Source organism: Nerophis lumbriciformis, linkage group LG05 (assembly GCF_033978685.3).
Source record: "Nerophis lumbriciformis linkage group LG05, RoL_Nlum_v2.1, whole genome shotgun sequence".
Classification (NCBI taxonomy): Eukaryota; Metazoa; Chordata; class Actinopteri; order Syngnathiformes; family Syngnathidae; genus Nerophis; species Nerophis lumbriciformis.
In genome coordinates this window covers 7536752-7552500 of record NC_084552.2, presented here as the reverse complement: position 1 = coordinate 7552500, position 15749 = coordinate 7536752, and the positions used below count along the sequence as shown (strand labels likewise).

Here is a 15749-nt window from a genome sequence, read left to right as displayed (position 1 = left end):
GCAATTTACAATTTAGAATGCATAAAAAAAATACATAGTGTTCTTGTCTTAGATAAGGATTGTGAGTGTTGATTGTGAGACCGACTCAGCAATTTGGTGTCACATCCGCGCTGCACTATGGATCAGCTCCGGTGCCAACTACCTAATCTTGTTTCCATAACACAAGAGCCACATGATGGGAAAATAAGATTAAGCGCTAATTGACGGTCAGACATGGCCAGCAGTTCTGGCTCACCTTCTGCACGACATCCCTCTTTGGCTGAAGTAGCCATCCAGGCTAGACTACTGCAACTCACTTCTTGTGGGGATCCCCAGCAAGAAGATCCAGAAGCTGCAGTACTTACAAAATAGTGCTGCTAGGATCCTGATGAGAGTGCGGAAATACCACCACATCACACCGCTTCTCAAATCCCTTCACTGGCTTCCTGTTCCACTCAGGATTGAATACAAAGTCTCACCAGTGCCTCCATGGAAATGCCCCCCTCTACCTCAAAGAACTGCTCACCCCCAAATCCTCCACACCACACCTCCGCTCCGGACAGGCTAACCTCCTCCAACCTCCAGAGGACAAAGCTCCGAACGATGGGAGACCGGGCTTTCTGCTCCGCCGCTCCCAGTCTGTGGAACGCTCTCCCTGACCACCTGAGGGTACCACAGACTGTGGATGCTTTTAAAAAAGGCTTAAAAACCCTTCTTTTTTTTTAAAAAAAACTTTTTTTTTTTTTTTTTTTTTTTTTAGATGTATGTGTGCTAGTTCTAGCTATTAGGCTGTTCTAGATTTTATTTTTTTTACGATTTGTTTTACATGTTGGGGGCAGCGATTTGTGGTTTCAGGGTTGTTGTTTTGTTTTTTAAATGCACTGTAGCACTTTGAGGTTGTTTGCTCAATGTAAAGTGCTTTTTTCAAATAAAATGTATTATTATTATCATCTTGCCCCTACAGATACCGGTGAGAAGATGTGTAGCTCACATGCTAAACAGAGCTTTAAAATGCTAAGATCCCTGGAATATTTTGTGAAATTTTTTGCCAAAGGATTTATTTTTTTTTAACTTTAGACAATTGGCTCCTTCTAAAAAGTAGCTTTATAGCAAAACCACACCAAGAGGATAGCAGTTTCCCATATGGAGTCAAGTTCCAACCATACGCAACTTGGTAATAGAATTGGCGACAGCGGAGGATGCATGTGCATGTACGAGCCAGTCTGCCCCACAACAAAGCTCGAGCATATATGGAGATATCTGCTGACGTCACAATCGGGGAAAACGTCACGAATGGGCCAAATTCCAAATGGCTTGTTTTGAGGAAGTATGAAGGAAGGCAGGCAAGATTGTTTTATAAATATCGCCTCCATGCTTTTTTCCACATTTTCGCTATTTGTGCAAATTCCAAATACACAAAAAAAGTGATGTGAAAATGTGAAGTCAAGCCATAAACGAGCTGTTTTCAATTTGCTCGTCCTGTGACCTTTTTCCCAAAGATGACATCATCAATTATTTTCCATACATGGCAGTTTGTCCAAACGTCTTCCATCGAGGACCAAACACTGACAAATTTAAGCATGTAGGGGTCATTTTGATAGTTTTCATTTTCAAAACCAATACAATATTTACTGTAACTATTGAGGCTCCCCTCAAGTTTTGGTGAATGTTAAAAGTCCCGGTGACCCAAAGGTGTCTCAGTCATTAAAGTGTTCAAAATAAGTGCTGTATTCATTTTCAATGTTTGTTCATTTTTACAAGACAATACTGTTTTTACCGGCAAAAACACAAAAAATGCAAGATTTGTCCCGAAACATTTTTCAAAATGGAATATTCCATGTTAAGTAATTAGAGCCTTAAATAGGTCAGTAATTCATAACATTGAAATGTCATTTTGTGACATTCATTATTATTTTATGAAAGTTTAAAAATGAATAGTTAAGTAATTGGAGCCTCAAATAGGTCAATAATTCCTAACATGTATTTTGATTCATCATTATTTTTTTACATTCAATATTATTTCATGACAGTTAAAAAACAAAAAAAATCAGACTTAAGGTCTCGGAATCCAAAAGGCCGCCAACCATAAACCTATTAAAAATAAGTTATGACAATATACATTAATTTTACTTTCAACAATCCCTAGATTAACTTCAGATCTATCTGTCAATTGTACATTTGTATTATTTTTGCGCAATGACAGTTTTAAAGAAAACAGCCTACATGGCAGCTTTGTGTTGTTAATGTCAATATTAAAACATTTTACTTGTTTGCCTTTTCCCCCCCCCCCACTATTTCATGTTTTTTTCCCGAATAATATTTTTAAAATGTGCCGAGGGCCGTTAAAATAGTTTTAACTGCGGGCCGCAAATGGCCCCAAAGTTGCACATATATGGTATACATTTACACAAAGTGCTTTGCACAAGTCTGCAATTGCAGTCAATAAGCTCCTTTTTCTCTATCCACTTCTTGTGGGGCAGACTGGCTCGTACATGCACATGCATCCTCCGCTGTTGCCATTTTAAATACAAAGTAGCATCCAGTTTTAACTTATTTCGGTCAGGAGACTCCATGTATGAAGCGCTGAAAACTACAACATGGCGGACGGGAAGAAGACACTGTCGAAGTGGAGGCACGTAAATAGGATGCACCGTTTTGTTTACGTGACGGTCAAAAAGCGGCTTGAAGATGGTCTGTAAAACATCACCTATGCAACATTTTCAGCAAAGAACCACCATTACATGTTATGTAGACCACAAGGAAGTCTTTTACATCTAGATAATAATCATAATATGACCCTTTAATGCCAACTGTACCAAAAGTGATACATCAGTTTTTGATGTCTCTACATCATCAGTTTAGTTTTTTTCTATAACGTATCAGATCAGATGCATGCATTACACGTATAAGCCCCAAGTGGGCAGTAATTGACTCATTAGAGGGCTGTCCAGTCAAGATTGCCACAAAGAAGAAATGAGAAGCTTCTGATTTTTGAAGAGAAACTTTGCCAAATTGGAAAGGGATAGTGTAAGAAAAGTGTCATTTGTTTACCTGACACATCAGTAGGAACATTTGATGCAATGTGAGATGACTTCATATTTCAAACAGCGGGTATAAAAGGTAATGTAACTGTAAATGAGCATCTCATGCATTATAAACAGCACATGCAGTGTTTCAAATAAAGAAACAATATGGTATATGAATGATGTGCTGTGGTATATTGTGGTGATCACTCGCTGTGTGTTGCCATAATCAATTATGGCTTTCTGATTTTGATGAGAGAAAAAAGAAATGGCATTAAAAAATACAAAATGATGTTGACTTTCTGTCATTTTGTGGCAAAAATGACAACATTGGAGATGCTTTGAAAATGTTAAAGAATGTGAATTCAAGTGATGTGGAGCAGCTGTGGGAAGATGATGACAAATGTTCTTTTTATGTTTGGAAATAACATGATAGACAATTCTGTGTATTGTATTATGTTTTAGTTTGTTGTATATATATATATATAAACAAATAATCATTTGTGACCGGCTGTGTTAAATATGATACAATTAAAAATCCATCCATCCATTTTCTACCGCTTGTCCTTTTCGGGGTCGCGGGGGGTGCTGGTGCCTATCTCAGCTGCATTCGGGCGGAAGGCGGGGTACACCCTGGACAAGTCGCTACCTCTTCACAGGGCCAACACAGATAGACAGACAACATTCACACTCACATTCACACACTAGGGACCATTTAGTGTTGCCAATCAACCTATCCCCAGGTGTATGTTTTTGGAGGTGGGAGGGGCCTATCCCCAGGTGCATGTCTTTGGCGGTGGGAGGGGCCTATCCCCAGGTGCATGTCTTTGGAGGTGGGAGGAAGCCTGAGTACCCGGAGGGAACCCATGCAGTCACGGGGAGAACATGCAAACTCCACACAGAAAGATCCCGAGCCCGGGATTGAACTCAGGACCTTCGTATTGTGAGGCACATGCACTAACCCCTCTTCCACCGTGCTGCCCCATATTGAAAATCATATGTGGAAATTGTTTTTGAACAAAAATGACTTGTTAATAAGTAGGACCAATAAAAGCTGCAGTTTTGAAATAAGTTGCCTTGTGTGAGTGATTGTGTTGTCTAGTGCAGTGTTTTTCAACCTCTTTGAGGGTTGATTGTCTAGTGCAGTGTTTTTCAACCTCTTTGAGGGTTGATTGTTGTCTAGTGCAGTGTTTTTCAACCTCTTTGAGGGTTGATTGTTGTCTAGTGCAGTGTTTTTCAACCTTTATGAGGGTTGATTGTTGTCTAGTGCAGTGTTTTTCAACCTCTTTGAGGGTTGATTGTTGTCTAGTGCAGTGTTTTTCAACCTTTATGAGGGTTCATTGTTGTCTAGTGCAGTGTTTTTCAACCTTTATGAGGGTTGATTGTTGTCTAGTGCAGTGTTTTTCAACCTTTATGAGGGTTGATTGTTGTCTAGTGCAGTGTTTTTCAACCTCTTTGAGGGTTTATTGTTGTCTAGTGCAGTGTTTTTCAACCTCTGAGGGTTGATTGTTGTCTAGTGCAGTGTTTTTCAACCTTTATGAGGGTTGATTGTTGTCTAGTGCAGTGTTTTTCAACCTCTTTGAGGGTTTATTGTTGTCTAGTGCAGTGTTTTTCAACCTCTTTGAGGGTTGATTGTTGTCTAGTGCAGTGTTTTTCAACCTCTTTGATGGTTGATTGTTGTCTAGTGCAGTGTTTTTCAACCTTTATGAGGGTTGATTGTTGTCTAGTGCAGTGTTTTTCAACCTCTTTGAGGTTTGATTGTTGTCTAGTGCAGTGTTTTTCAACCTCTTTGAGGGTTGATTGTTGTCTAGTGCAGTGTTTTTCAACCTCTTTGAGGGTTGATTGTTGTCTAGTGCAGTGTTTTTCAACCTCTTTGAGGGTTGATTGTTGTCTAGTGCAGTGTTTTTCAACCTCTTTGAGGGTTGATTGTTGTCTAGTGCAGTGTTTTTCAACCTCTTTGAGGGTTGATTGTTGTCTAGTGCAGTGTTTTTCAACCTTTATGAGGGTTGATTGTTGTCTAGTGCAGTGTTTTTCAATCTCTTTGAGGGTTGATTGTTGTCTAGTGCAGTGTTTTTCAACCTCTTTGAGGGTTGATTGTTGTCTAGTGCAGTGTTTTTCAACCTCTTTGAGGGTTGATTGTTGTCTAGTGCAGTGTTTTTCAACCTTTATGAGGGTTGATTGTTGTCTAGTGAAGTGTTTTTCAACCTTTATGAGGGTTGATTGTTGTCTAGTGCAGTGTTTTTCAACCTTTATGAGGGTTGATTGTTGTCTAGTGCAGTGTTTTTCAACCTCTTTGAGGGTTTATTGTTGTCTAGTGCAGTGTTTTTCAACCTCTTTGAGGGTTGATTGTTGTCTAGTACAGTGTTTTTCAACCTCTTTGATGGTTGATTGTTGTCTAGTGCAGTGTTTTTCAACCTTTATGAGGGTTGATTGTTGTCTAGTGCAGTGTTTTTCAACCTCTTTGAGAATTGATTGTTGTCTAGTGCAGTGTTTTTCAACCTCTTTGAGGGTTGATTGTTGTCTAGTGCAGTGTTTTTCAACCTCTTTGAGGGTTTATTGTTGTCCAGTGCAGTGTTTTTCAACCTTTATGAGGGTTGATTGTTGTCTAGTGCAGTGTTTTTCAACCTTTATGAGGGTTGATTGTTGTCTAGTGCAGTGTTTTTCAACCTTTATGATGGTTGATTGTTGTCTAGTGCAGTGTTTTTCAACCTTTATGAGGGTTGATTGTTGTCTAGTGCAGTGTTTTTCAACCTCTTTGAGGATTGATTGTTTAGTGCAGTGTTTTTCAACCTCTTTGAGGGTTGATTGTTGTCTAGTGCAGTGTTTTTCAACCTCTTTGAGGGTTGATTGTTGTCTAGTGCAGTGTTTTTCAACCTCTTTGAGGGTTTATTGTTGTCCAGTGCAGTGTTTTTCAACCTTTATGAGGGTTGATTGTTGCCTAGTGCAGTGTTTTTCAACCTTTATGATGGTTGATTGTTGTCTAGTGCAGTGTTTTTCAACCTTTATGAGGGTTGATTGTCTAGTGCAGTGTTTTTCAACCTTTATGATGGTTGATTGTTGTCTAGTGCAGTGTTTTTCAACCTTTATGAGGGTTGATTGTTGTCTAGTGCAGTGTTTTTCAACCTCTTTGAGGATTGATTGTTTAGTGCAGTGTTTTTCAACCTCTTTGAGGGTTTATTGTTGTCTAGTGCAGTGTTTTTCAACCTTTATGATGGTTGATTGTTGTCTAGTGCAGTGTTTTTCAACCTTTATGAGGGTTGATTGTTGTCTAGTGCAGTGTTTTTCAACCTCTTTGAGGATTGATTGTTGTCTAGTGCAGTGTTTTTCAACCTCTTTGAGGGTTGATTGTTGTCTAGTGCAGTGTTTTTCAACCTCTTTGAGGGTTTATTGTTGTCCAGTGCAGTGTTTTTCAACCTTTATGAGGGTTGATTGTTGTCTAGTGCAGTGTTTTTCAACCTTTATGAGGGTTGATTGTTGTCTAGTGCAGTGTTTTTCAACCTTTATGATGGTTGATTGTTGCCTAGTGCAGTGTTTTTCAACCTTTAAAGGGTTGATTGTTGTCTAGTGCAGTGTTTTTCAACCTCTTTGAGGATTGATTGTTTAGTGCAGTGTTTTTCAACCTCTTTGAGGGTTGATTGTTGTCTAGTGCAGTGTTTTTCAACCTCTGAGGGTTTATTGTTGTCTAGTGCAGTGTTTTTCAACCTTTATGAGGGTTGATTGTTGTCTAGTGCAGTGTTTTTCAACCTTTATGAGGGTTGATTGTTGTCTAGTGCAGTGTTTTTCAACCTTTATGAGGGTTGATTGTTGACTAGTGCAGTGTTTTTCAACCTTTATGAGGGTTGATTGTTGACTAGTGCAGTGTTTTTCAACCTTTATGAGGGTTGATTGTTGTCTAGTGCAGTGTTTTTCAACCTTTATGAGGGTTGATTGTTGACTAGTGCAGTGTTTTTCAACCTTTAAGAGGGTTGATTGTTGTCTAGTGCAGTGTTTTTCAACCTTTTTGAGGGTTGATTGTTGTCTAGTGCAGTGTTTTTCAACCTTTATGAGGGTTGATTGTTGTCTACTGCAGTGTTTTTCAACCTTTATGAGGGTTGATTGTTGTCTAGTGCAGTGTTTTTCAACCTTTATGAGGGTTGATTGTTGTCTAGTGCAGTGTTTTTCAACCTTTATGAGGGTTGATTGTTGTCTACTGCAGTGTTTTTCAACCTTTATGAGGGTTGATTGTTGTCTAGTGCAGTGTTTTTCAACCTCTTTCATGGTTGATTGTTGTCTAGTGCAGTGTTTTTCAACCTTTATGAGGGTTGATTGTTGTCTAGTGCAGTGTTTTTCAACCTTTATGAGGGTTGATTGTTGTCTAGTGCAGTGTTTTTCAACCTTTATGAGGGTTGATTGTTGTCTAGTGCAGTGTTTTTCAACCTCTTTGAGGGTTGATTGTTGTCTAGTGCAGTGTTTTTCAACCTCTTTGAGGGTTTATTGTTGTCTAGTGCAGTGTTTTTCAACCTCTTTGAGGTTTGATTGTTGTCTAGTGCAGTGTTTTTCAACCTCTTTGATGGTTGATTGTTGTCTAGTGCAGTGTTTTTCAACCTTTATGAGGGTTGATTGTTGTCTAGTGCAGTGTTTTTCAACCTTTATGAGGGTTGATTGTTGTCTAGTGCAGTGTTTTTCAACCTTTATGAGGGTTGATTGTTGTCTAGTGCAGTGTTTTTCAACCTCTTTGAGGGTTGATTGTTGTCTAGTGCAGTGTTTTTCAACCTCTGAGGGTTTATTGTTGTCCAGTGCAGTGTTTTTCAACCTTTATGAGGGTTGATTGTTGTCCAGTGCAGTGTTTTTCAACCTTTATGATGGTTGATTGTTGTCTAGTGCAGTGTTTTTCAACCTTTATGAGGGTTGATTGTTGTCTAGTGCAGTGTTTTTCAACCTTTATGATGGTTGATTGTTGTCTAGTGCAGTGTTTTTCAACCTTTATGAGGGTTGATTGTTGTCTAGTGCAGTGTTTTTCAACCTTTATGAGGGTTGATTGTTGTCCAGTGCAGTGTTTTTCAACCTTTATGATGGTTGATTGTTGTCTAGTGCAGTGTTTTTCAACCTTTATGAGGGTTGATTGTTGTCCAGTGCAGTGTTTTTCAACCTTTATGAGGGTTGATTGTTGTCCAGTGCAGTGTTTTTCAACCTTTATGATGGTTGATTGTTGTCCAGTGCAGTGTTTTACAACCTTTATGAGGGTTGATTGTTGTCTAGTGCAGTGTTTTTCAACCTTTATGAGGGTTGATTGTTGTCTAGTGCAGTGTTTTTCAACCTTTATGAGGGTTGATTGTTGTCTAGTGCAGTGTTTTTCAACCTCTTTGAGGATTGATTGTTTAGTGCAGTGTTTTTCAACCTCTTTGAGGGTTTATTGTTGTCTAGTGCAGTGTTTTTCAACCTTTATGATGGTTGATTGTTGTCTAGTGCAGTGTTTTTCAACCTTTATGAGGGTTGATTGTTGTCTAGTGCAGTGTTTTTCAACCTCTTTGAGGATTGATTGTTGTCTAGTGCAGTGTTTTTCAACCTCTTTGTGGGTTGATTGTTGTCTAGTGCAGTGTTTTTCAACCTCTTTGAGGGTTTATTGTTGTCCAGTGCAGTGTTTTTCAACCTTTATGAGGGTTGATTGTTGTCTAGTGCAGTGTTTTTCAACCTTTATGAGGGTTGATTGTTGTCTAGTGCAGTGTTTTTCAACCTTTATGATGGTTGATTGTTGTCTAGTGCAGTGTTTTTCAACCTTTATGAGGGTTGATTGTTGTCTAGTGCAGTGTTTTTCAACCTCTTTGAGGATTGATTGTTTAGTGCAGTGTTTTTCAACCTCTTTGAGGGTTGATTGTTGTCTAGTGCAGTGTTTTTCAACCTCTTTGAGGGTTGATTGTTGTCTAGTGCAGTGTTTTTCAACCTCTTTGAGGGTTTATTGTTGTCTAGTGCAGTGTTTTTCAACCTTTGAGGGTTGATTGTTGTCTAGTGCAGTGTTTTTCAACCTTTATGAGGGTTGATTGTTGTCTCGTGCAGTGTTTTTCAACCTTTATGAGGGTTGATTGTCTAGTGCAGTGTTTTTCAACCTTTATGAGGGTTGATTGTTGTCTAGTGCAGTGTTTTTCAACCTCTTTGAGGGTTGATTGTTGTCTAGTGCAGTGTTTTTCAACCTTTATGAGGGTTGATTGTTGTCTAGTGCAGTGTTTTTCAACCTTTATGAGGGTTGATTGTTGTCTAGTGCAGTGTTTTTCAACCTTTATGAGGGTTGATTGTTGTCTAGTGCAGTGTTTTTCAACCTTTATGATAAAGTTGAAGTTAAAGTACCAATGATTGTCACACACACTAGGTGTGGCGAGATTATTCTCTGCATTTGACCCATCACCCTTGATCACCCCCTGGGAGGTGAGGGGAGCAATGGGCAGCAGCGGTGGCTGCGCCCGGGAATCATTTTTGGTGATTTAACCCCCAATTCCAACCCTTGATGCTGAGTGCCAAGCAGGGAGGTAATGGGTCCCATTTTTATAGTCTTTGGTATGACTCGGCCGGGATTTGAACTCCCAACCTACCGATCTCAGGACGGACACTCTAACCACTAGGCCACTGAGTAGGTTATGAGGGTTGATTGTTGTCTAGTGCAGTGTTTTTCAACCTCTTTGAGGGTTTATTGTTGTCTAGCGCAGTGTTTTTCAACCTCTTTGATGGTTGATTGTTGTCTAGTGCAGTGTTTTTCAACCTCTTTGAGGGTTTATTGTCTAGTGCAGTGCTTTTCAACCTTTATGAGGGTTGATTGTTGTCTAGTGCAGTGTTTTTCAACCTTTATGAGAGTTGATTGTTGTCTAGTGCAGTGTTTTTCAAACTTTATGAGGGTTGATTGTTGTCTAGTGCAGTGTTTTTCAACCTCTGAGGATTGATTGTTGTCTAGTGCAGTGTTTTTCAACCTCTTTGATGGTTGATTGTTGTCTAGTGCAGTGTTTTTCAACCTCTTTGAGGGTTTATTGTTGTCTAGTGCAGTGTTTTTCAACCTTTATGAGGGTTGATTGTTGTCTAGTGCAGTGTTTTTTCAACCTTTATGAGGGTTGATTGTTGTCTCGTGCAGTGTTTTTCAACCTTTATGAGGGTTGATTGTTGTCTAGTGCAGTGTTTTTCAACATTTATGAGGGTTGATTGTTGTCTAGTGCAGTGTTTTTCAACCTTTATGAGGGTTGATTGTCTAGTGCAGTGTTTTTCAACCTTTATGACGGTTGATTGTAGTCTAGTGCAGTGTTTTTCAACCTTTATGAGGGTTGATTGTTGTCTAGTGCAGTGTTTTTCAACCTTTTTGAGGGTTGATTGTTGTCTAGTGCAGTGTTTTTCAACCTTTATGAGGGTTGATTGTTGTCTACTGCAGTGTTTTTCAACCTTTATAAGGGTTGATTGTTGTCTCGTGCAGTGTTTTTCAACCTTTATGAGGGTTGATTGTTGTCTAGTGCAGTGTTTTTCAACCTTTATGAGGGTTGATTGTTGTCTAGTGCAGTGTTTTTCAACCTTTATGATAAAGTTAAAGTTAAAGTACCAATGATTGTCACACACACACTAGGTGTGGCGAGATTATTCTCTGCATTTGACCCATCACCCTTGATCACCCCCTGGGAGGTGAGAGGAGCAATGGGCAGCAGCGGTGGCTGCGCCCGGGAATCATTTTTGGTGATTTAACCCCCAATTCCAACCCTTGATGCTGAGTGCCAAGCAGGGAGGTAATGGGTCCCATTTTTATAGTCTTTGGTATGACTCGGCCGGGATTTGAACTCCCAACCTACCGATCTCAGGACGGACACTCTAACCACTAGGCCACTGAGTAGGTTATGAGGGTTGATTGTTGTCTAGTGCAGTGTTTTTCAACCTCTTTGAGGGTTTATTGTTGTCTAGCGCAGTGTTTTTCAACCTCTTTGATGGTTGATTGTTGTCTAGTGCAGTGTTTTTCAACCTCTTTGAGGGTTTATTGTCTAGTGCAGTGCTTTTCAACCTTTATGAGGGTTGATTGTTGTCTAGTGCAGTGTTTTTCAACCTTTATGAGAGTTGATTGTTGTCTAGTGCAGTGTTTTTCAACCTTTATGAGGGTTGATTGTTGTCTAGTGCAGTGTTTTTCAACCTCTGAGGATTGATTGTTGTCTAGTGCAGTGTTTTTCAACCTCTTTCATGGTTGATTGTTGTCTAGTGCAGTGTTTTTCAACCTCTTTGAGGGTTTATTGTTGTCTAGTGCAGTGTTTTTCAACCTTAATGAGGGTTGATTGTTGTCTAGTGCAGTGTTTTTCAACCTTTATGAGGGTTGATTGTTGTCTCGTGCAGTGTTTTTCAACCTTTATGAGGGTTGATTGTTGTCTAGTGCAGTGTTTTTCAACATTTATGAGGGTTGATTGTTGTCTAGTGCAGTGTTTTTCAACCTTTATGAGGGTTGATTGTCTAGTGCAGTGTTTTTCAACCTTTATGACGGTTGATTGTAGTCTAGTGCAGTGTTTTTCAACCTTTATGAGGGTTGATTGTTGTCTAGTGCAGTGTTTTTCAACCTTTTTGAGGGTTGATTGTTGTCTAGTGCAGTGTTTTTCAACCTTTATGAGGGTTGATTGTTGTCTACTGCAGTGTTTTTCAACCTTTATAAGGGTTGATTGTTGTCTCGTGCAGTGTTTTTCAACCTTTATGAGGGTTGATTGTTGTCTAGTGCAGTGTTTTTCAACCTTTATGAGGGTTGATTGTTGTCTAGTGCAGTGTTTTTCAACCTTTATGATAAAGTTAAAGTTAAAGTACCAATGATTGTCACACACACACTAGGTGTGGCGAGATTATTCTCTGCATTTGACCCATCACCCTTGATCACCCCCTGGGAGGTGAGGGGAGCAATGGGCAGCAGCGGTGGCTGCGCCCGGGAATCATTTTTGGTGATTTAACCCCCAATTCCAACCCTTGATGCTGAGTGCCAAGCAGGGAGGTAATGGGTCCCATTTTTATAGTCTTTGGTATGACTCGGCCGGGATTTGAACTCCCAACCTACCGATCTCAGGACGGACACTCTAACCACTAGGCCACTGAGTAGGTTATGAGGGTTGATTGTTGTCTAGTGCAGTGTTTTTCAACCTCTTTGAGGGTTTATTGTTGTCTAGCGCAGTGTTTTTCAACCTCTTTGATGGTTGATTGTTGTCTAGTGCAGTGTTTTTCAACCTCTTTGAGGGTTTATTGTCTAGTGCAGTGCTTTTCAACCTTTATGAGGGTTGATTGTTGTCTAGTGCAGTGTTTTTCAACCTTTATGAGAGTTGATTGTTGTCTAGTGCAGTGTTTTTCAACCTTTATGAGGGTTGATTGTTGTCTAGTGCAGTGTTTTTCAACCTTTATGAGGGTTGATTGTTGTCTAGTGCAGTGTTTTTCAACCTCTGAGGATTGATTGTTGTCTAGTGCAGTGTTTTTCAACCTCTTTGATGGTTGATTGTTGTCTAGTGCAGTGTTTTTCAACCTCTTTGAGGGTTTATTGTTGTCTAGTGCAGTGTTTTTCAACCTTTATGAGGGTTGATTGTTGTCTAGTGCAGTGTTTTTCAACCTTTATGAGGGTTGATTGTTGTCTCGTGCAGTGTTTTTCAACATTTATGAGGGTTGATTGTTGTCTAGTGCAGTGTTTTTCAACCTTTATGAGGGTTGATTGTCTAGTGCAGTGTTTTTCAACCTTTATGACGGTTGATTGTAGTCTAGTGCAGTGTTTTTCAACCTTTATGAGGGTTGATTGTTGTCTACTGCAGTGTTTTTCAACCTTTATGAGGGTTGATTGTTGTCTACTGCAGTGTTTTTCAACCTTTATGAGGGTTGATTGTTGTCTAGTGCAGTGTTTTTCAACCTTTATGAGGGTTGATTGTTGTCTAGTGCAATGTTTTTCAACCTTTATGAGGGTTGATTGTTGTCTAGTGCAGTGTTTTTCAACCTTTATGAGGGTTGATTGTTGTCTAGTGCAGTGTTTTTCAACCTTTATGAGGGTTGATTGTTGTCTAGTGCAGTGTTTTTCAACCTTTATGAGGGTTGATTGTTGTCTAGTGCAGTGTTTTTCAACCTTTATGAGGGTTGATTGTTGTCTAGTGCAGTGTTTTTCAACCTTTATGAGGGTTGATTGTTGTCTAGTGCAGTGTTTTTCAACCTTTATGAGGGTTGATTGTTGTCTAGTGCAGTGTTTTTCAACCTTTATGATGGTTGATTGTTGTCTAGTGCAGTGTTTTTCAACCTTTATGAGGTTTGATTGTAGTCTAGTGCAGTATTTTTCAACCTTTTTTGAGCTAAGGCACATTTTTTTAATAAAGAAAATACGGAGGCACACCACCAGCAGAAAAGGTTTGAAAATGAAACTCCTTATTTTGAGTCTGTTGTTGTTTTCCTGTGTGTAGTGAATTAGTTCCTGTCTTGCGCTGTTATTTTGGTGACCCTTCCTTCCTGTTTTGTTGTTTGATTTCCTGTAGCAGCTTCACGCCTTCCTTTGAGCGCTATTGCCTAACCTGCTTTGTGTTAGCAATCGAGACGATTTAAGTTGTTGCTATCCTTCTTTGTGAGGACATTGTTGATTGTCATGTCATGTACGGATGTACTTTGTGGATGCCGTAAGTTTTTGCTGTCGTCCAGCATTCCGTTTGTGTTTACTTTGTAGCTAGTTCAGTTTTACTTTAGTTTTGCATAGCCATTGCCTTTTGTTCATTTTTGGTTTAAGCATTACATACCTTTTAACCTGCACACTGCCTCCCGCTGTGTTGTGCATATTGGGATCACAACAAACCATCCTCGTCTCACCCGACACATTACGATTTTTACAAAGCAATTAACTACCTGCTGCCACCTTCTGACATGGAGTATTATGTGGTTACCCTGCCGAGTTTTACACAGCACAGACACTAAGCAACGGCACATTTACCATGAATTGATTAACGTGCACCCCGACTTAAACAAGTTGAAAAACTTATTGGGGTGTTACCATTTAGTGGTCAATTGTACGGAATATGTACTGTACTAATACAAGTTTCAATCAATCAAAAACATTATTTGAAGATTATAATTATTGATTTGCAAAAAAATATATTTTGGGAACCAATTAGGTGAAGTTGCAACATTTCCCACGGCACACCGGGCAGCACGGTGGAAGAGGGGTTAGTGCATCTGCCTCACAATACGAAGGTCCTGAGTTCAATCCCGGGCTCGGGATCTTTCTGTGTGGAGTTTGCATGTCCTCCCCGTGACTGCGTGGGTTCCCTCCGGCTTCCTCCCACCTCCAAAGACATGCACCTGGGGATAGGCCCCTCCCACCTCCAAAGACATGCACCTGGGGATAGGCCCCTCCCACCTCCAAAGACATGCACCTGGGGATAGGTTGATTGGCAACACTAAATGGTCCCTAGTGTGTGAATGTGAGTGTGAATGTTGTCTGTCTATCTGTGTTGGCCCTGTGATGAGGTGGCGACTTGTCCAGGGTGTACCCCGCCTTCCCCCCGAATGCAGCTGAGATAGACTCCAGCGACCCCAAAAGGGAAAAGCGGTAGAAAATGGATGGATGGATGGATGGACACCAGACAATATCTCACGGTGTGCCGCGGCACAGTGGTTGACAAACACTGGTCTAGTCACTGGGTCAACACGCGATGCTTTCCGGCCAATAAAAGGCGTCAGCATCAGAGACAGGTTGCGGTTACCATGGTGACGGCTGTAGAACACGTGCTTGCGCTTCACTATGACGGCATTCCTAGGTCATCAAAATGTGGCAAACCGATTTTTAAAATAAACAAATTCGGTCCAACGTGAAAGGTGACGATAAGTGAAAGATGAAGGTGGACTCTTTGACAGCGTCCATTAGAGGTCATTTTAACCAGTAAAACGCTCACGTCGCTGTAAACTGAAAGTCTCAAATCGTGTAATAATGTAAGATTATATCATGAATGAAAAGAAGTATTTACCTCTCCGGGGAGCCGGCTTGTCATCTTTGCTAGGAACCCAGATCTTTTGGATCCTGTTCTGGGTCAGCTCTCTGGGCATTCCTTGAGGCCTTGAACGCAACACGGAATAAGTAGAAAGTACGTCAGTGTTGTTTCAAATGAAAGATAGGTCGAAGGTGTTTGCTGGTGTGGAGTGGAGCTCATGTGCGGGTATGTGCGCTGCACTAGGCTATTTAACTCCGCCCGGCTGGGAGGGGACCACGTGACCAAATGACGAAAAACGGAAACGAGGGCACACACGGAAGCCACATCGACACCCGGTGGCCGCTGTAGTTATTACAGGATCATTTGTGTTGCAGAATCACTGAGTCATGATGATGCAGTCCAGTGTTTTTTGGAGCCAAGGCACAGTTTTTGCGTTGAGGCACACCACCAGCAGAAATCATTAAAAAACGAAACTCAGTAGACAATAAAAAGTCATTATTGAATATGACTTTAAAGCATAACCAAGGATGCATCACTATAGCTCGTCTCAAAGTAGGTGTACTGTCACCACCTGTCACATCACACCCTGACTTATTTGGACTTTTTTGCTGTTTTCCTGTGTGTAGTGTTTTACTTCTTGTCTTGCGCTCCTATTTTGGTGGCTTTTTCTCTGTTTTGGGTAATTTCCTGTAGCAGCTTCATGTCTTCCTTTGAGTGATATTTCCCACATCTACTTTGTTTTAGCAATCAAGAATATTTCAGTTGTTGTTATCCTTCTTTGTGGGGACATTGATTGTCATGTCATGTTCGGATGTACATTGTCTTTGCTCCACAGTAAGTC

The 15749-nt window shown here is 40.3% G+C and overlaps 1 protein-coding gene across 1 annotated transcript in view; it reads right to left on the bottom strand.

Annotated features, from left to right (window-relative positions):
* Positions 1-15154, bottom strand: part of pfkfb3 (6-phosphofructo-2-kinase/fructose-2,6-biphosphatase 3) — a 54043-nt gene extending 38889 nt beyond the window's left edge. The window contains exon 1 of the mRNA XM_061961328.2: positions 14945-15154. Within this exon, the coding sequence (XP_061817312.1) occupies positions 14945-15023 (79 nt within the window). The 5' untranslated portion in view covers positions 15024-15154. The remainder of the gene's footprint in view (positions 1-14944) is intronic.
* Between the last annotated feature and the right edge of the window lie 595 nt (positions 15155-15749).